At 42.1% G+C, this 21,384-nt stretch overlaps 1 protein-coding gene across 3 annotated transcripts; it reads right to left on the bottom strand.

Moving 5' to 3' along the window:
• Positions 1-1,713: 1,713 nt before the first annotated feature.
• On the bottom strand, positions 1,714-19,883 carry AMMECR1L (AMMECR1 like). 3 transcript variants are annotated; one of them, XM_090278913.1, is made up of 8 exons: positions 18,071-18,169; positions 9,594-10,038; positions 7,402-7,512; positions 6,974-7,088; positions 6,228-6,318; positions 4,553-4,649; positions 3,582-3,635; positions 2,816-2,872 (listed from the first exon to the last, which is right to left on the bottom strand). In XM_090278913.1, exons 2-7 carry the CDS (start codon positions 9,998-10,000, stop codon positions 3,608-3,610), a joined length of 849 nt encoding a protein of 282 aa, XP_090135039.1. In that variant the 5' UTR covers positions 10,001-10,038; positions 18,071-18,169; the 3' UTR covers positions 2,816-2,872; positions 3,582-3,607. The 3 variants fall into 3 exon arrangements, with proteins under 3 accessions (XP_090135036.1, XP_090135034.1, XP_090135039.1); XM_090278910.1 differs by lacking the exons at positions 3,582-3,635; positions 18,071-18,169 and adding an exon at positions 19,573-19,883 and having other exon boundaries at positions 1,714-2,872; XM_090278908.1 differs by lacking the exon at positions 3,582-3,635 and having other exon boundaries at positions 1,714-2,872.
• Positions 19,884-21,384: the final 1,501 nt, after the last annotated feature.

The following is a 21,384-nucleotide window of genomic DNA, read 5'->3' as shown; positions in this document are numbered from 1 at the left end:
TAACTTTCCAGACCAAAAGGCACTCACAGCTAAGGATGAAACAAACTCTGAACCAAACCAGCAAAACTGGGCTGGTTCCTTGAAAACAGTGGTCATGTACTGTCCAGCTTGAGCAGCCCAGACTAATGGAACACCCCCTCCTCTTTAAAGCTACCGCTCACACGTGTTGGCCATCCTCACCACTGCATTGGTTAAGTGTGTGGAAGGCAGTTCGGAGCCATCATCCCCCTATGCAAAGCTGCCATGCGGATAGTCCAGACTTGGTATCTTTCCTGAGAGCCACCTGCCACACATCTTTATGAGAGACCATGACCATATACTTCCAGACTGCTTCCTGATTAGGTCCGATTTAGGATGGACACACAGTGCCATTGTTTACAGGGCCAAGTAACTTTGCTTGGTCAACTCCTGAACCCTTTAGACAAGCAAGAGGATCTCGAGCACTTCCACTGCTTAACTTGTATGGAGCAAGAAGGAGCACGCGGGGAGTAAGACTTCTCCAAAACTACCAAGCCCACTGCGGTGTGGTGCTGGGCTTAACCAGTCCAGTTCTTGTGCACTGATTCCACACTCCTCCCCCTGCATTTTACAGGTTAAAAACTGTTAAATTATCTTAAATGGCAGGTATCCTACCCCACCCTCAGTAAAACAAATAGGGCAACATTTCTACAAGAAAAAATAGGCTTGAAGAGCATGGCACTGTAAATGCTTGCATGACCAGTTTCACTGAGTGTGCTCAGGGGTAAAATTTTAGCACCAATTTTTTTGCTTTTTTAATCTTTAGAAATTAAACACAACTTTTAACATAAAACACTCGAACAGTAATGAGTGTAGCCCTATGTATCAATACTGTTGTACAAATTGAAGGTGGGTGGTTTAGTCCCAAACTTACCACCCTGATATCAATCATGGCACCTAAAATAGCTTGTCACATGTGTAACAGGACATTTATTATTCTCAGCAGCAGGAAATCATGGAACAATCCATTTTCAATAGCTTTTTCATTAACTGCAGGAAGAGTAGCAGGATGCAGGAATGCAGCCTGGCATCCTGATACTGGCCCATTCCCCCTGCACAGTCCATGCCCTCATGAACAGAGAAAGATGCCAAGCAAATCTGTTCACTTCTTCATCTCTTCCAGGAAATGAGACAGCAATGCCTTTAATAGCATGTGCCATTTCTTAGACTGTGTCCCTGCCCCCTTCACCTCATTTCTGTCAGACTTTTCTATCTACCCATTCTGGAAAGCTACACCACATGAACTTTTAAAAATAAATTAAAACATTCTGTTGTGTCCACCTGGCTGACCCCCAATCTACTTCAAGAGTTCTCTAAGCATGTTGTTGAAAACCAGTGTATTACCCTTGGGGTCTGTTCTTTCAACTGGCCACCTCCTTCCTGTGAATACTTTCAGCAGTGCCTCTTTGACAGTGTTTCCAAAGCACCTTCCAAGTCTTCAACTTCTATAAATTTTGCCACCAAATGAGAGAAGAGGCAAGAGGAAAGAGAAAACTTGTTGACAGCTATTTAGAGCCAGCAACAATGGGAAAGGGAAATATGTCACATGAAAATCTAAATGACCTAGAAAATGAGCTATTTGGTACACTGCCCTGGTGGGGTGTAGATTCCCAGCACATTAGGCAAGATAACAATTCACTTTAATTACACAACATTGTTGTAAAGTACTGTAAAGGACTAAATTATCAACTTTCATTTCTACAGGGAAACTAAAAAAAGGAACTCCTGTTTTCAAATCCCTTAAAGATGGCTGCCTTTAAAGAAAAAAAAATAGCTTGGAGACCCTATATTCTCTCCCGTGACAATGTGTCTTTCTAAAGCCCAACCCAGGTGCTTGTTTGAACATGTATGTCTTCTGTGAACCTAGATCCAGCTATAGGCACTGCTACCAGTAGAGGACTGAGGTAGCCAGGTGGTAGGGAAGAAGTCTCTCCTTTCATACTATGTGCTGCAATGATGTCAGGACCTCCTGCAGGCATCCCAGTTCATTCCTCAGCAGGTTACCACGGAGCTCTCTGTTCAACACCAGGAGACTCAATGCAAGAAGAGTGCCAGAATATCCATCTGATAGTAGGATGAGAATTAAAACCTTCAAGGCTGACTGAGCAATGAGATCTGCCACGCCATCCAATGATGTGGGTCTCTGTCCAGAAGCCTCAAAGGACTCACGATACCCACATTCAACCCTAACATGGCGTCCACTTATGAAGCATGGAGGTTGTAATCAACTGTTGGTATGCAATAAACTGGAACTTTAAAAAAAGGAAGAATTTAAAACCACCTAAAAATGTTTCCCGTTGGTCTCCGTTGCCCAGACTGCCAGGGGAATACACCTTCCTCATCTGAGAGGCTATAACGATGGCCTGTGGGTTTAGCCTTCAGGAATCATCAATTCCAGCTTCCACTGTGTGGCCAACACACAGGTGGCCACTTGCATGCCAAGGGTCTTGTGAACCCACACGGCAATTCTCACTAGTCACAAAGGAGCCCCAATCCAATGGAACCCCATAATGAGGAAAGGCTGAGATAAGGCTTGGGACCCTCAAGTTCTGTTTCATTCAATATACCCCGTCTCCTCCCCCACACCCCGAGTCAGCTGGAGGCAGACTTGGCAACGGAAGCTAGCATCATAAAATGGTGCAGTAATAGAAGTAACTGGACCAGGAGGAGGAGGCATCTGCTCCAATGATGTCATAGCCATTGGTGGCAACAGGGGGGTGGGACTGGTCATGCAGCCGTGTGTCAGGAGTAATGATTGTAGAGGGGCGGGGCATGAAGAGTGCCATTCTGGAAACAGTGCTGTCGAGAAGCAATATATTCTGCATAACTGATTGTCACCTTCTCACTTCGGTACCTGTGTAAGGAAACAGGGAAGAGTATTATAAACCCCAAATATTTCAGTAAAGTCACTCAGCAGAGAAAACCGAAAGCTCATTCCACATTTTTAAAGAATAAAATGGAAGACCAAGAGCAACCTTACTTACAGAAAATGAAAGACAGCACAAAAAAAAAAAAAACAATGTTATTACAGATGAACAAGATGAAAAAGCACAATCACAATACTCCTGAGAATGTGTTTTCTGCACATCCCACTTTTGAACACTATATATGCTTATCATCAGGCTGCTCTTAAGCAATCTGCTACTGGGGCCTGGAGGAAGAACTTCAAATCAAATTACATGGGTGGCAGACTGGAAGATGACTGCAACCAATGCCCAGTGTAAACTGCATTATTTACTTTCAGTCAAAAAGTGGTAAATTAACAAAAATGCAACCTCAATTTGCAAAAAGCAACAAACAAGTTATTTATAACCAAAAGGGCACAGATAACCTAATTCTGGGTCAAATTCTCATGAAGCAGGTTAAAGAACCCTGGGGCTATATAGGACAGGTCTCAATTCCTGGATGAATATGCCATATCATATCACAGGGTCATCAGAACAGAATTCATAGCACTTTGGCTTTGCTCTGGAAAGAGCCATGAGTCAGAATGCGAAGCATGGGGTGTTACAAACCTATGGAGCCTACTACAGACCACAGGAGCTGGGTGTGACAATCCTTACCCAGAGCCATCTTTTTCCCACTGTAATCACTCCTCCACTGCAAGGTGATTATTCCTGAATTTTGACAGGGAAATGGCTGTTCAAATAAATTATAATGATAATGATAATAATAATGATAATAATAATGCTTTGTATTTGAAGTTTTGTTTTGTTTTGTTTTTTGGAATCCAAAGCATTTCAAAAACACTGGGTTATCTTCTTCCAAATAGACCTGTGAGGTTACTATATGGTTATTCAGCATTTTAAGATCAGGAAGCCAGAAGCCCACAGAAGCCCACAGAAGGTACACCTCTCAAGTGTTTTCAATTTCAGTAGGGATGGGAAGAGAACTGACATCTGCTGCCTGGCCCTGACCTAGAAATTCCGCATATATACCTTACCATAACCTAAAACAACCCCAAGGCATTATCATTCACTTTTTACAGACAGGAAATTTTTTCCCAGAGGCAGAACAACTGACCCAGGTCACATAGCTAAGTGGTGGAGCTGAGTTTCAGACCCCAAGTTCATGTACATTCTACCACACTATGCCTCCCCAAGAAGCATTCACCCTAAACAAGCAAGAGGTGTTTCCTTTTAACTCTTCATTAAAAGTATTTCCTGACTATTACTTTAACATACCACCTGACTGCATGTGACTTCAACAGCTCTTGGCCTTCTGTACTAAGGGGCTTCTCTCCTGACTTCAATTTTCCCCCCTCAGCTTCCCCAAAAGTGAGTCTGGCAAAGGCACCAACAATGTGCTCAGTGGCCTAGCTCTGCTCCCTCTGCTATAGGCTTAGGTGTTGAGTTGCTCAGGATGCTGGGGAGTCTTTGCCTTTGCTGCCACTGCCTCCTCAGAGCCTCAACTTCAACATACTTCTGTGGTTTAGAAAGAGCAGAGAAGAAAAAAAAATTCCCCCTTTCCATCAAAAGTACCCTTCATCCAAACCCAACTAAATTAAAATCACAAGGAAACGAGACGGGCTTACCTGGTAAGCTTGATCGTTTTTCTGAATTCACTGGTAATCGGAGCCTTAAAACCACCTTTCCTGAGTAAGGAGTCTATTGTCTGGATCTGATCCCAGTCTGAGAAGAGGAACACACTGAGGGTCAATGCACAATGACAGAGTGGGACATGCTCCAACACAGTGAGAGAAGAGAAGTGGCCAAGTCTGCTAGAGAGGGGCAGAGGAAGCCCTGGGTACTGAGTTGTCTGCCTCACTGACAGCCCAAGGAAAATCTTGGAGACATGAAATTTATGACCTGACATATGACATATATCTGTCACCAGGCACTCTGCTCCTACGTCTTTCCTGTCAGAAGTAATCCCAATTTAGACTGGTTATTGACCTAGTGCTGGTCGCCAGGGCTGTTCTGTGGAAAGAGAGAATTTAAACTCTGCAGCTTATATTCCTTTGTGAAGCCTTTGTTCATTTTGATGATTTCTAGGAATAGAGAATTGATGTAAGGAAGGAAGCTATTCCTTTAGGAAGGATGGGAAAAGATGCCATTGTGTTGTTCTTGCACATTTTTAAACACATAAAATCAAATATATCAAATTGAAAACCAAATAAAACTCCCTAGATTATTGCAGCATGTGCCACTTTTTAATTTTCCTAATCAACTTTCTTTTCTATAAAGTTTAAAAAAAAAAAAGATTTTATTTATTTTTAGAGAGAGAAGGGAGGCAGAAAGAGAGGGAGAGAAACATCAATATGTGTGGTTGCCTCTCACACACCCCCAAATGGGGACCTGGACTGCAACCCAGGCACTTGCCCTGACTGGGAATCGAACCAGCAACACTTGGTTTTCAGGCCAGCACTCAATCCACTGAGCCACACCAGCCAGGGCTCCCAATCATCTTTCAAATGGCAAAGTTATTTGATTATTACCTAAGTTATTGTCACATCTCAGTAGTAGAAAATACTTATGGTGTGCCACCTTGTAAAGAAATGTTAGACTTATGATTTCAAATAGGTGGATAAAAGGCTTCCTTTTTATGTCACATCCACACTGCTTTTGAAAAAGCTGAAACAAAACCACGATGAAAACCCAACAAGGCAACTGCTGTCCACATAAATAGTTCACTGATATATTGAACTACATATCACAGATTGCACAAGCAACATTTAAAGGTATTCTTTTAAAGAGAAACCTGCCCAACCCATTTCCTGTCTTTAATGTTGCAATTTAAGAACTTAGTAACTACCAAGATTTTTCCCCCCACACCCCAAGTTCTTTATAAAAAAAGGAGAAATTACGTTTTGTCTTTTCCTAAGCATAATACTGTTTAATAATTTACGACCAAGAGTTCAAAATCCCAATATGCACAGCTTCCCTTTACAATGAATTCCACAACATGGTCAAGTTGACTGGCGGAATTTTGCTACAATTAATCAGTCTTGGAGGACAAGAAGTAAAGCTATACACTGCAAGTGAAACAAGCAAGTAGGGGAAATCTTTAAACCTTTTCTTTTTCCTCCTTCTGCATCTTTTAGAGTTTATTTTCTCATTCTGTAAGAATTTGATACATATTAAGAGGAAAAAAGGCACTTACTCTTAGTTACAGTTGGGGTGAAGACAACACATTCCATTTTCCTGCCCTTTAGTCATCAATATTATATGTACAGTATTGTTCACTGAAATTTCATTTGCCCAACTCACCTTGTTCCTTAGCAACCTCAGGTAAATATGTGGCTGTACGTTTGACGCCTTTTTCATTGACAAATTCAATTCGAATCCCATGGACCCCTACCTATAGGAAAAAACACACACACAAGCAAATAAATGGCATTTACTTAATCTAAGGGAACTTCAGTCATCTAGATATAAACTAATGTCCCCTTAACAGCCTGATGCAGGTCTGAGAAAAGGAGAACCTCGTGATTACCATCACTAACACTCTCAGGTATAGAATCCAAAAAACTTGAGCTTGAAAGGTGTGATTCTACATGTAGCCAGTTCTCTGAGTATAAGGTTTATAGAAATAAATTATTTCAATAGCTTATCTGATAATCTTGAATAATCTACCTTCAATCTATTCCATTAAATGAACATGCCACAGGGTTTTGATCTGGGTTCATGAGTATTCACAAACGACTCTTAACAACTTTTACTCAAGGGCTTACCAAGAGGAATCTGGAATATTGTGCTTTATCCTCATTATTATTTCTTATTAGACATGAGAAGGATGTGAACCAGAGTAGACTGGGAAGAAAAGAGAAGGCCTTCATAAGTCTTTCTGCTTCTAATATTGTAGCATCTTTTCTGTCACCTATGTTGCCCACAATTGTTTCCAAACTCAGCTTTCACATACTTATGCCCTCTCAATGAAGGAGATACATTACCATGTACTAACCCGAACCCAAATGCAACGAGAGATGCAGAGTTCCAAATGCAGCTGTTCTCACCTCCCAGTCCAAGTAATCAATGGCATCCTCAAAGTTAGTAAGGAGGGAGACAGAGCAGGAAAGTTTAGGCAGCTCCTCTCGGGTCAGAGGAGGGAATCGGCTGTCCTTAAGTGCACTGGAAGAGGACAGAAAACAGAAGTGAGGCTACTCTGGAGCTGGGAGCATGTGCCTGAATATTTACAACTCGGGCTATACAGAGAACTTTTATTATTCATTAATACTAATGTGCTAAAAAACAACTTGATTCTATTAACTGTCTACACTTGACGTGGTGACTCACCAGATTAAAACTCCACATTTCCAGATTACCACAAAGAGAATACTCATTCTTTATTATTTAGAAGACATAAAGTCAGGCAGTTGTTTTCAATTCTGTAGATAAATCTGATTGCCAATTATTCCACTGATCTTATGCCTCATTTAATTACCTGGTTAACGTGTATTCCCTGAGTCCTGAATGAAGATTCATGGCTGAGAAGGTCCCAATGCAGCCACGAAGCCGCTTGTCCCGCCCTGTCTTCCATGTCACGAAGAGCGGACTAAAAAAAAGCAAAACACAAAACACTCTCCAGCCCCAAATCAATCATGGATTAAAAACAAAACCTAGGCTTTATTCCTTTTCATTTGTTATTCCCCAAATAGACTGTTTTCTGAACTACCAGCTATTTGAAGGACTCTCTGCCTTTCTGGGAGTCATGTAAGTCCCTGGAGAGAAATGGAAAGGATACTCAACAAGGCAGAATGAAAAAAGGCTCTCTGGGCAGCCTTTCCTACGTGCCTTGCTGACAGTTTAGATAATACAGGTATGTGCTATATTCCTCTTCCTCTGTTCAGGACCCCACTTTTTTTTCTTCTTTTAATTGTCTAAGTCTTTCTCCTCTTTTTTACTCTATTTTGAAGTTCCCTAGTTCCATCCTTCATGAAGACACACTGAGCCTATACACCTTCTCCTCCTTATCTGCAAACATTTCCTGCAACCCCACATTGTTCCTATAATTATTTCTGCCACTGGCAACTATAAGTATTTTCTGCTTATAAGTGTTCAGAAAAGAAAAAACCAAACCATGTTTGCTGAAGAGAGCTTATTTTTAGCAGAAGTTGCCACTTTCTGTTTCTAGGCCAAAGGCACGCTTCATTAGGATACATGAGATTGATGGTGACAAGTTTTTTAGAAAGAGGTCACAGGTCTGGTCCCTCTTCCTCAGATTCTGCCATACTCCTGTGCCTTTACCTCTTAGATTCTTGAGTTAAACACTTCTAAAAGCAACTTAAAAACTTAAAAGTTACCTACTTCTTTGATCATCATTACAAAACCAATCTGTCACACCGACATATCTTTCCCTTCCACTAAAACACCTGAATAGCACTAGCTAGAGTTACTCTCTCAAAACCTACTTAAAAAACCTCCAAGTATTCCACTCTCTGGAGGATGGAACTATAAACCACTGGATATAGTAGCCCATACTCTGCAACGCTGCAGCCACTACCCACTCTTCCAAACCTGTGTCCCTCTCCTTTACAGAATATACCTGATCCCACTCAGACCAAAGCTGAACATTTCCACCTGCTCAGTTGGGTTTTTTTTGACCATGGTACCCTATGGCAATACTACCCTGAACAGTTTCTCTACATCTCCTATCCTCTGACACAATTACACATGAGTGACTTCCTTTCTACTCTGTCCACACACCACCTGGCTTTGTGTGTGTGGTTTGCCAATTCAACAAGTGTCTCAAGAATAAGGACTTTTTCTTCATGCCCCTCCATTTCCTGCCTTACTATGCACTGCCAGCCGAGTAGTGAAACACCTCATGTCAATGAGTGCTCCAAAAGCATCCCAAAAACAAAATCAAAAAGTTCTCTCAGCCCTGACTGGCGTGTCTCAGTGGGTTGGGTGTCGTCCTGCAAACTGAAAGGTCACTGGTTGAATTCTAGATCAGGGCACATGACTGCGTTGTAGGCCAGGTCCCTGGTTGGGGGCATGTGAGAGGCAACCAATCTATGTTCTCTCTCTTTCTCCCTCACTGCCCCTATCTCTAGAAATCTGAAAAACAAAACAAATAAACAAAAGAAAAAAAAAAAACTCTTGCGAGCCAGCTCAAAGCTGCTTCCAATTCTGAGAAAGGAGTTTCTTCACTGTATGCTTTATACACATTCCCTGTTCACATCACTGACATGTGAGAAGACTGGGGATAAAGAGTCTTGAATTAAAAACAGTAAAGCAGATTCTAACATTCTTGGTGGGCTGCTAGTGGCCCTACGGAATTAGCATGGGATTGCCGATGAAGAAAGTGTCACAGCTCCCACTAAATGAGCTCAAAGTCTCTAACCTGGCCCTCAGACAGTCCCAATTCACTTGGACGTCAACACTACTAGGGTCCACAATGGTGACAGTGTGACCGCTACACTTGAGAGATTAAATATAACCTAGTCCCCTTCCAATGCCCAATTCAGTGAACATTACAAATACTGCTGGACATTTCTCATCATCCTATTCCTATTACCTTTTGCCCATATCATGTTAAAGTGTCTATAAGTAGCTGACTCTCTACTACTTATAGCAGTAGAAAGATGCCATCATGCCTTTCTCATTGTCCCCTGCCCTGATGGATTTACTCACTAGGGGTCATTGGTGAATCTAGGAAGTCGTGGCTGTGGAAAGCCGTAGAGGTGACAGTAGAGGACGTCAAAGCAGTAGCAGCACATCTCTGCAGTTACCACCAGATTTTTGGCGGTGTTGGCAGTTCCATTGGGTCGGGGAAGAGGGCTCAGTGCTCCCGATGCGGGATTCATTCGTGTAATGGGAGAGTTTCCAGTTCCCAGAGTTAAGTCTGACACATTCTCCCGACCACTGCTGCTGTCCACATGCTGGTGGTTTTGAAGAGGTCCTGAACTAGAGCCGGGAACAGTTGTGGACTGGTTCCCGTGAGTGTGCGTTCCGTTTCCAGATAACTTGGGCTTCTTGACCCCACAACAGCCTGCTGCCAACTTGGGCTCGAGTGGAGGAACACAACGTCTTTTTCCCATCCTGATTTGGTGCTCGAGGTTTGGAATGCTAGAGAACCCTAGCCAGAAATAGGTAAGCATTAATTAAAATGGTTAGCTAAAAAGAGAAAAAAGCCAAAGAGAAAGAGTCTCCACAGAGGCAAAGGTTGTCAATTTTCTTTCTCACCCAAGTGATATAGTCACAAAGGGTCACAGACCAGCAGGGCTAGAAGAAACCCTCAGTTCCAGACTAGGAACTCCCAACCTTTTCCTAAAGGGGACAATTTTTTTTTTTCTCCCATAAAGCTATTATCACCATGGATGGAGGCAGGCAACAAGGTTTTCTCTTGCCCAGGACTCTCCTGGGAAGAAGAAAGTGTGGGGTGGCAGCCACTGTGAGGCTAGATGATGGAGGACATTTCAAAAATGACTAGAAATTGCACTTGACCCATCAGACTCTTCATCAGGTTGCTTTCTCTACCATTTCAGAGGACCCAGAGGAACTTTCAATGCTTTTCCTTGTTAACCACATCATTTCGGCTTCTTCCTAATCACTAACCTAAATATGTGTGATTTCAGCTCCACACCTTAGTGAAGGTGAAATGCAGTTAGCTGTCATTCTCAAGAAAGAGCTTTAGTGCACCCTCTAACCCAAGGCTCCTAACTTTCTACAAAATCTTGCCCTCATAGCTATCATTCTCCAATGCTACTCATTTTCTCTGGTTCTCTGAACTCACTTCAATTCCCATACATCTCTCTATCCTTTTAAAAACTCATTCAAGAAAAGCTACAACTAGTAGAAGCCTTTATTCATACAAATGACCCAAGCTTCATAGTCCTTTTGTGAGGTAGCCTTTTTGCCCTGCCATAGCAAAGCAGACATATACAAAGCTACTTACCGTAACATATGGCATTAGATGGGCCAAAAAAGCAGTGTCCCATCTGATGATGTGAAGGAAGGGGAGGATCTTTTATGCTAAATCTTTTTTCTTAACAAGCCTAAGGTAAAAATGTATAGCTATAATATGACCATGATCCTTTCTGTTCTGTCAATAATGAACAGAATCAGGGAAATAGATCCTAGTTATTTCAATGTCAGTTATACCAAAGTTTGTAAAAATCTGTTGACGAGAAAAGTACACTGCTTTTTCTCAAATCATTAATGTTAGTGTTAGCTCTTCCTCAAATTACTACCCTGGCTGGTGTGGCTCAGTGCTGCCCTGTTAACCAATCGGTCGCTGGTTCAATTCCCAGTCAGGGCACATGCCTGGGTTGAGGGCCAGGTCCCCAGTTGGGGAGCACACAAAAGGCAACCAACCACACACTGATGTTTCTCTTCCTCTTTCTCCCATCCCCTCCCCTCTCTCTAAAAACAAATAAAATCTTTTAAAAATTAATATATGTATTATTCTACCTAAATTTTTTTCTATGATTTGAGCACATGGCACATAACTGCCTTTTTATTTTTATTTTTTTGATACTGCTCTACAACAGTGTTTTGGTTATAAATTCTACAATCTTTAAATCAAATTAGGTATTTTTAAGTTGAATGACATATAAACATTTCACAAATATTTGATTATGTTCTTGATATATGCCAATCTATAAAATACACATTTTTCTATCTATGGCAATTCTTAGTGAGATGAAAGATGTCTATAGCTGAGGAAAAATAACTTGTACACTTCAATGTCTGACTTGAAACAGGCTTCTTTTTGAAAAAACCTTATGCACTTGATCCATTAAAACCTCCAAAAAGTATACTGTTTCTGAGCATGGACTTCATTGTCTTGGTGACTATTAAGAGAGGAAGCCTAACATTATGATCAAAAACACTAACTCCAGAGTCAGCTGGCCTGGGTTTAAATCCTGATTCCTTCAGGATTCTCTTTGACTCAGTTTCTTCACAATGGGAACAATAGGATTTGACTCACGTGGTTGTTAGGAGAATAAGATTAATACATGTGACATGTTTAATACACACTAAATGTCAACTTATTCAGCTGCTCCCACTAGTATGGAACTGCTTGAGTGCCAGAACTTGCACTGCACAGGTGCTCTTTAAATAGGGTTTCACAAACCCTCAAAACTACTCAGCAAAGCAGGACCTCAGGTTTCATAAACCAGAAAACCTGCCCAAAGCCAGACTACCACTAAGTGGCAGAATTAGAATTGGGACTATAATCTCATCTGTTAAGACTCCAAGGCCTGGATTTTCCCACCAAGCCACAAAGAAGTATGAGACCTGCCACTAACAGCTGTTGGATTCAGTCCCATTCAGTCATCATTCCCATGATGAAAAACAAATTACATTTAAGGGTATACTAAAAGCTAGCCTAATAGTTTGCAAAATCTTGCCAACAAAAATGGAGCAGGAAAAAATTCAAAACCAACATCTTAGCTGTCATTCGGATACTTACCAGTTCCCCTGACGCAATCATCTGAGTTCACAATGGATGTCACTTGACGGCCTCTGAGCTCTTATTTGACTTTCTACTTTGACCTTCTACCTTTTACATAACTATAGGGAGGGGATTTAGGATATGTTTTGAATGAAACAACAGAACTATCTCTAGACAGCTATAGTTTTAACAGGGCCAACAGGGCCCAGAGGCTCTGCCTTTCAAGAGCCCCAAAATTCAAAGAAATAAAAGAGAAGGGACAAAACTCAACGGTTAAAAGTAAATTTCCTTTCACATTACAGTAAAGCACACTTGAAGGAAGAGCTAAATGTTAGGAGATGGTGGCAACTCAGGTGTTCCTTAGCAGGTGTTAACAACTACCTAAGCGGCAAAACAGCCCACAACAGAGCAACAGAAGATTTTCAAGAACCGAAGTCTAGAATATTCTGACTACACATAATGTCAATCACTGATGTGCAGTGGGAATGTTCACAACTGGTAACGTTTAACATTTTCTCAAACACACTAAAACAACAATTTGAAATCAAAGAAGTAACCCAGCCCTGACCAGGTAGCTCACTTGGTTAGAGTATCACCATGATACACCAAAATTGTGGGTTCAGTTCCTGGTCAGAGCACGTACAAGAGTCAACCAATGAATGCATCAATAAGTGGAAAAACAAATTGATGTTTTGCTTTCTCTCTCTCCCCTTTCCTCTCTTTAAAAATCAATTCAATAAAATAAAATAAAAGAACCAACCCAAATCTTGTGTTTCCTTAGGCACAAGCATTTCTCTGGAGGTTACTAAGCAAACGATTCAAACAATATTCTTAATTAGTGACCAAAGACAGCACTACAGACTCTCTGCATCGCTTAAAAAATTTATTCTATAAAATTAAATCTATGGAAAGCTCAAAACATAAACAGAACAGCATAATGAACCCAATGTCCAGCTTTAATAATTTTCATCTGTAGCCTACCTCTCAGTCCACTCCCCCCCGCGGCCACCCAATTATTTTGAAGGCATGTTTCTAAGGGGGTCAATGTTTTAATTACCTGTCGGCATAACACAAATATTAAGTGAAGTACAATAAAGAATGTGAACTAAAACAGTGTGCTGGTAGTAAATACTTTTATTTATAATATTAATCACTATCCACCAATTCTATAAAAACTTTCTCTTCAGGTTGGAGACTCTTCTAAGCCTACTCTGAAAAAGCAGAAATCCTACCACAACCAAGTAGTCCCAGACTCAGATTCCAGGACCAACCTACAATGACAAGACAGTCATTTCTCCCAACGGCTTGGTGTCTTGAGTACAGTGTAAGATACCTCAGAATAACAGTTTCAATACAACAGACTAACCTGATGTATGACCAGCTTAAAGAATAAAAATAATACCTTTAATGACACACTCAACATCTCTTCTGGAACTGTGGGAATCTGTTCTTACTCTTCCTCAAAACTTCATAAAAACTACTAATAATGGTACTTCGATCACTGCAGGAGTAACTGAATGGTTAGTGAAATCAGTTCATCTGTAAAAACTGTAATTAAGTGTAAAAACCCTTGCTTTACAGACACGTGTATCACTGACACCCTCTCAAGCCTTCTGTCGGTTACTTTCAAAGCTAAACTCAAGGGCTACTTTAAGGGTCAGTAGTAGTGATCTCATTTTCCTTTGTCTACTAGAGATTAATGAGAATAAGCTAGGTAAAATGAATTTCCATCAGATGGAGACAAATTTGTACTTCCACAAAAAGATGGAGGAAATAACTGTTTTAGCTCTTCACTTGAGATCTAATCTAGCAAGTGTTGAATAAAGTATGCTGTCAAAGTGTTAAAAAGTCACCACACCTTTACCTAACATGCAATACTCAAATGTCCTGCCCTCGTTTAGGGTCCATAACAAAGACCAGATGAGGACTCTTCCTCCCTTTCTGTGGGGAAGCTGAGCATATTTCTAGTGCCACTTCAACTCCAGCCATCAATGAAATCACCTTTAGTCTCAGGCTAGGTGGCACTTGTATTTTGTCTTTCACAACACCTAACACAGTGCCCTACATATACACAACCATTTTATCCACGGATCTCCTAGTTAAGTTTGCCTTAAAAAAAAAAAAAAATTTACTTCTTTTTTAGAGAGGGAAATGGAGGGAGAAAGAGGGAGAGAAACATCAATTGGCTGCCTCTCACATGCCCCCAACTGAGGACCTGGCCCGCAACCCAGGCACGTGCCCGATCAGGAATTGAACAGGCCACCCTTCAGCTCGCAGTTCGGTGCCTGACCCACTGAGCAACACCAGCCAAGGCAAGTTTGCCTATTTTTATAAAAAGGAAGTTTATGGCACAACCTATTCCTTACACTTGGCTCCATCATAATGTGCTGTGGAGCGTGTCAGAAACAAGCTAAATTATAAGTATCTATTCTTTTTAACAGTATCAACTCTGTTCAAAACCTAGAAATGGCTTAATTCATAGTAAAATGGATACTTCATTAAAAAATTTAGGTCGAATATCCCCTACATTAACTTTTTTGTTTGATTTATGCTGGTAGCTGTCTTCTTTGCTAAAACACACCATGAACTGGTCAGTCCTGGACTTGGCCTCAGGTCATATTTAACTTTAGGTTGCTCAATGCCTTCTTTTAATAAGCCATGCCTACTATCTCAACTGCACGTGGGAAGAATTTGTATTCTTTTTGAATGATGAGGCACTTTTATTTGCCTAGAGGGCAATATATTATTTCAGGAGTTAATACAAATGATGTCTTATAAATTGCTGATGTTTACAAACATGATATAAAGACCAGTATTGAGGTGAAGATGTGAAATTACCCTGAGTGGCTGGCTGGGCAGAGGACCTTCCTCCCTCACTAGGGGGCCTCTTTCAAGACTCCTAAGTACTATAAACAATAAGCTGACGCCTTCTGCCCTGACTGGTGTGGTTCAGTGGGTTGGGCATCATCCCTCAAAGCAAAAGGTTGCCAGTTAAGATTCCCAGCCAGGGCACATGCCTGGGTTGTGGGTTCGGTCCCAGGTCAGGGCACGCAGAGAGGCAACTGATCAAATGTCTTTCTCCTTCTCTTTCTTCCTCCCTTACCCTCTCTTTAAAAATAAATAAAATCTAAAAACAAACAACCCAAACTGACATCTTCCCATAGCAGCTACTATCTTCAGAGGAAAGAACCTAGGCTTTGGGTTTACAGCCTAGGCACAAAATCCAACTATGACTTGCCACATATTGGCTATGTGGCAGGCTGTTACATCTCTGTGGCTTTGGGCTCCTGCTACCACACAGTTATATGTGAGCAGTCAATGAGCAATACATGAAGAATATCTAGCAATTCTTTGGCATATAACTACTATTTATTAAAGTATCTACTATAACCAATATTACTACTACCCCCATCAATAAAAGTAGAGTTGGTTCCAAAAACAACATAGCTCTGAGTTCATACCACATCTACAGAAAGAAGTGTCTTCATAATAAACTTCTATTAAGAACCACCTTATCGTCTCAAATATCATTATTAACATGTGATTATTACTCCAATGAACTTAATGCTTTTCCTCTTTGGAGAGCAATGACTTCTAATAAATCATCCACTGTTCGTTTTATTGTGAATGCCAGAAAAAAATAAGAAAGAGTATTGGGCTGTCTGAGAGTTGTACACAGTTCTAGTCTACCTAGGACCTCTTTTAAGCTTATACTAAAAAGAAACTAAACTTGCTAAATACGTACACTATTATTATAGAAGTCTTGATGTATATTGAGTACTAACAGAATTACTGCATCCAAGTAGTTGAGATTTCAAATAATCAGATTAAAATATCTAGAAAAGCCTGGAGGTGAAAAAAAAATTCTAGTTTCACCTTTCGAAGACAAGCTTCAAAACAGTTTATTAGAGGGCATGACCTTACATATACCAAAGAGATTTGTAAGGTAGGAAAGAGGCAAAGAAAAATGAAGTCTTTAAATTTTTTCTTCTTATTAAGTGTCCAGATGTCTGTTCAAATCAAGCTTTACACAGACGGAAACAAGACTACTGTTTCCTTTGTGACAGAGAGGACTAAACAAAAAATTCAATTTAATATTGAGTTGGCCAAAAAAATTTGAAACAATTTTGTTAGATCAGCATGCATTTTTAAAAAAACTTATCAAAATTGAATTTTTGTGTAGCCACTTTAATATTTAAGATGGAAGAAAATAAGCAACATTTTTGGCGTAGTATGCTTTATTATTTCAAGAAAGGTAAAAACTCAGCTGAAACGCAAAAAATGATTTCTGCAGTTTCTGGAGACGGTGCTGTGACTGTCTGAATGTGTCAAAAGTAGTTTGTGAAGTTTCTTGGTACTACCGACATTTTGGCCAAATAATTCTTTGCTATGAGACTGGGAAGATATTTAGCAGCACCCCTGCTCTCCACCCACTAGAAGCCAATAGTGGTAGAAAGATAACATACTCAAAATATCCAAATCAACAGTTATTGGTAAAAATGAAAAATGTGTCTTTTATTTTACAGAAAAAAACTAAGCGGATTTTTTGGCCAACCTAATAATTGCATCATGAGTAGTAGGATGGCACCTGAGCTACAACTGTGGCTTACTTATGGAACTATTTCAAAAATTAGTCAGATAAAAAATCCACAAACAAGAACATGTATGAATGACCCATGGACATGGACAAGAGGGGATTAACTATGGGTGAGAGGGGTGCAAAAGGGAAAAAAAAAGAAATCGGAACTATAATAGAATAAACAATAAAAAGTTAAAAAACAAAACAAAAAAACCCACATTCTGGTAATCATTTCAAATAACTGTTTATTTTTGAAACCCCATCATACATATACACAAAACACTTGCTGTGTGAAAAATTTCCCTGCAGAATTCATATCTATCTATATAAATGCTTTAAAAGTTACAGATTTAGAACACTGTACAGAACTTTACATTTTTATGTCAGGTTAATTTAATGAGAAAACATGAATATAGGAGCCAGAAATTTTGTGGGGGTTTGTCTTTTTTTTAGAAATTTTGTTTTTATATCACCTTACTATGTGCCAGATCTTTCTGGGCCTCAGGGTTTGTAAGGTTCTGTATGATGTGAAACAATCCGGAAAACTCTTACAAGTGTTGGCATAACATTATTAATAAACTCAAGGGGATGCAACAATAATAAAAATTTCTCCAGAACTTTGTTTACATGTAGAATTTTTTTCAAGATAATAGTATCATCATAACAGATTTAGAGCAAAATGTTCCAAAAATCTCTGAAGATTATAACTGTGTGTTAGAGACCCAATAATTGACCTTGATAGGAATTGAATTAACAAGTTGTGCTCTTTGGTTGTCTTTAAAAAAAAAAAAAGAAAGAAAAAGAAAAAAGGTAATTTGGGAAGGGGGCAGAGCCAGACCACCACACTACAGATATAGATGGTTAAGTGTAATGCTACACCATCATCTAGGTTGTGAGTCATTCTATTGGGATTATGGCCAATAAACTTATCTTTACATATTTAAATTATTTTAAGAGAGAGCAAGTGGAAGGAACTTAATCCACATTAGGACCCCCTCATGGAAGTACAAAAAATACAAGTGAACAAAGTAAAACCTATACCCTAAAGTCTTAACACAGATCTAAAATAACAAGAACAAAAAACAAACAAAAAGAAGAAATTTTATTCCTAATATCCAGGGGAATACTCACTGAAAGCAGAAAGTTTGTATTGCCAAAGGAACAGCTATAACAGAGGAGGGGAACTACTTTGTCTCTGAAATGAATTTTCTTCCTTCCGATTCCATTCCTTCTTCCTGTGCCTAAGATGGAAATGCAGGTGCAGTGAATAAACAAAATCAAGGTAGTGTAAAGAGAGGTAAGAGATAAGTTTTTGAAAAACTACAACTCAACAATACAATTTCTAAAAAACAAATGACCAAGGAATAGACTCATCTTACTTCAAAACATTTCAGAATCTAAATAAAAGGCAGCAATTGCAGTCTCTTGCACTGAATCACCAAGAAGTGAGGACACTGAGGATCAAAGATCTGACTGAACCTGAACCTAAGACACATTAAAACTTTCTCCACCACTAATATAGATCAAAACTTGCTCTCAGGCCAAGATATATACCATTTCAAGGCACTCCACTGGTTTCAGAATACAACCATATTCCCAAACCCTTTGCAAAGATGGTGCTTAAGAATTACTGGACAGCATGCCAGGTCCGGGTCCTGAGGACAAGCCATCTTGTTACCCGAGAGAGAGATAACTGTTGGTAAGAGTCATCCATTCTCAACCTTAGTCTCGCACAAATCACTTCAACTCTTCCCACCCCCTATTAGCAGAGAACTGAGCAATTCCCAAAGATGTAAACAGGAGACTCCCAGCCCCACCCAGTCTATCCAAGGAAAGGGCAGTGAAAGAGAATAGGCCCACAGGGATAAGGGGAGAGTGGAAAGTGTGGAGTTCCTATCAGGACACGGAATGGAGAAGGGCAGGGAATGAAGGGCAAACCCCACAGCCTGGGAAAGAGAGACGCAAAAAACTCAAGAGTGTAAGGTGGAGGAGGGACAATGGAAACGGGGGCTATGGGTGGGTAAGGACAGAGAGATTGAGTGGGGCTGGCCAAAAAAAAAAAGAGAGTGAAGCAAGAGAAGGAGCAGACAGAGTGGGGAAAAGAGGCCGGGGCGGGCAGGGGCAAAGCAGGCCGAGAGAAAAGGTGAAAGGTAAAAATAAAGGGAGGTGAGGAAGGAGAGTACGGAGAGCTGGGAGACAGCCCAGCTACGAGTAGGAGCAGCGGAGCCGAGCCGCTGGGAAGGAATCCAGTCACCAGGCGGGAGGGGGGAGGGGAGAGGTAAAAGGGGAGAGGCAGACGGAGCCGCCAGGAGGTGCCGGAGACCCCCAAACTTTGCCCGGACCCGACACTGTTTACCGGAGAGCGCGCGCAAAGGAGCGGAAGCCTCGCCGCACAGCGCAGGGCAGGAGCCGCCGCCTGCCCCTCCCAGCAATACCTCCGACCGCCGCCCTCAGCAGGGCCACGCAGCTCGCAGGCCTCGCTAGCACGCCGGCCGCCTCCTTTCACCGGCGTCCAGGAGCCCCTACCCCACGCTCCCCGGCCCCTTGCCTTGACCCCAAGGGCCCGCAGCCCGGCGGCTCCGCTCCCTCGGCTGAAGAGGCCCGGCGCAGGAAGCGCAGCCCGAGTTCCCCACCTTCTCTCCTGGTCAAGGCGCAGTCGGGGCGGACGGCACCTCTCACGCTCTGTCTTCCCCTGCTTCATGGAGCCATGCGCCTGGGTGGGGGCTCCCTAGAGAAGCGGACCGTGAGCTACCGGGACGCGTGGCGGGGACTGGGCGGGGCAAAGAAGGCTGGCGAGCCTCGGCAGGAGGAACGGGAGGTATTCCCCGGGCAGCTGGAGGACTGAGCGGCACCCGGACAAGTCGCCCAGTATCCCAGCAGCCACCGGAGGCAGTGCGGTAATGGAGGACGGATGTAGGGGGTTCTCCAGTGAACTTACACGCCCTCTAGGCGCGCTGCGAAAACCATAGAGATCCGGTGCTGACAGAGCGCCGCTCCGCTGCGGTCACGTGCCCGCAGGTCGGCGCACTTTATTGGCTGGCGTTGAAGTTGGCAGGCTGTTTCGCTGTGGTGGGGCCGAGTCCCAGTTAGTGGGAATAAACGGGCGTGGGGGCGGGTCTGCGGTGTAGAGCTAACTGAGGTCGGCGCCGCAAACAAGTGAGGCGGACGTGCTCGGGGCCTGCTGTCCGCACAGTGCACGCCGGCGTTCTCGGCGCCGCGAGCGAGCGGGCGCCGGGACGCCGGGACTTGCACCGCAGGCTCAGCGGGCGCCGGCTGCGGACGCTGGCCTGCGCTCCTAGCGTGGCTGGTCCACCCTGCCGCACATTAGGGTCCTACGCTTAGCAGTCCGTCGCTTTTCTCCCCCAGGGCCCGGGCTCACGTTGCCTCACGCAACCTGGCTGAGGCCTTCCAAAGCAGCCAAGAAAGCGCAGCTCTTACCAGCTTTAAACCAAGCCGACTGGCTGGCCGGCCAAGTTCTCCACGAGGATTTTAGGCCCGGTGCCAGCTTCCTCATGGACTGGGAAGGGCAACCTGCACCCGTTTTCGGGGGCTGTCAGGAGTCTATCTCTGTCTTGACCCCCAGAATTCGTAGACTGGAGATGACTTAAGTGAAATTACAATACAAGGTTATTCAGTAAACCCACTAACCACATTCCTCAGTGCTAGCTGGGCAAGGACCTCAATAAAAATTTATTTTTAATTAATAATTATTTTAATTTCACGTACTTGTTATTTGAGTCAATGACTTAGCATTTCCTTTCCTTTTTTTTTTTTTTAATTTATTTTTAGAGGGGAAAGGAGGGAGAAAGAGAGGGAGAGAAACATCAGTGTGTGGTTGCCTCTCCTGTGCTCCCAACTGGGGACCTGGCCCGCAACCCAAGCGTATGCCCTGGCTAGGAATTGAACCTGCAACCCTTAGGTTCACAGGCCAGAGCTCAATCCACTGAGTCACATCAGCCAGGGCAGTGTTTCTATTTTTAATCACAGATTGACTTGCACTAGAAGTCTTACTTGTTTTAAAGCAATGCCAGTCTTATTAACAACACTGACTTGAGCCCACAGATAGACTGTTTTATGTTTTGCTATTCTGTCTGTGCACAAAGGAATTCTTAAACCTGTTTGCCCTCAGTGAGCAAAGAGAAGTAGTATAAAAGCAAAGTATAATATCTACTACTACAGACTTTTAGATCATTGCCTGTAGGCAACAAAAACTGAGGACACTGGAATGTCTGACTGGTGCCTCATGGACCTGAGACTCTAAAATAGAACCCAGCAAAGGACCAGAGAGAAAGAAGAGGTTTTAGTGCTTTGTATAACAGGTGACTTTGTTTTTAACTGATTTCTATAGCAATCTTCATAATTTCTCATGTCTTGACACACTTTATCTGAGAACACATTTGTCAGTTTCTAACCCAGCTGCCTGAAGATCTATGAATTAGATGTTC

The sequence above is a fragment of the Furipterus horrens genome, unplaced genomic scaffold (assembly GCF_987537825.1).
Source record: "Furipterus horrens unplaced genomic scaffold, mFurHor1.1.pri manual_scaffold_1, whole genome shotgun sequence".
Lineage (NCBI taxonomy): Eukaryota > Metazoa > Chordata > Mammalia > Chiroptera > Furipteridae > Furipterus > Furipterus horrens.
The sequence above is the reverse complement of the archived record's forward strand: the minus strand, read 5'-3'. Positions and strand labels throughout refer to the sequence as shown.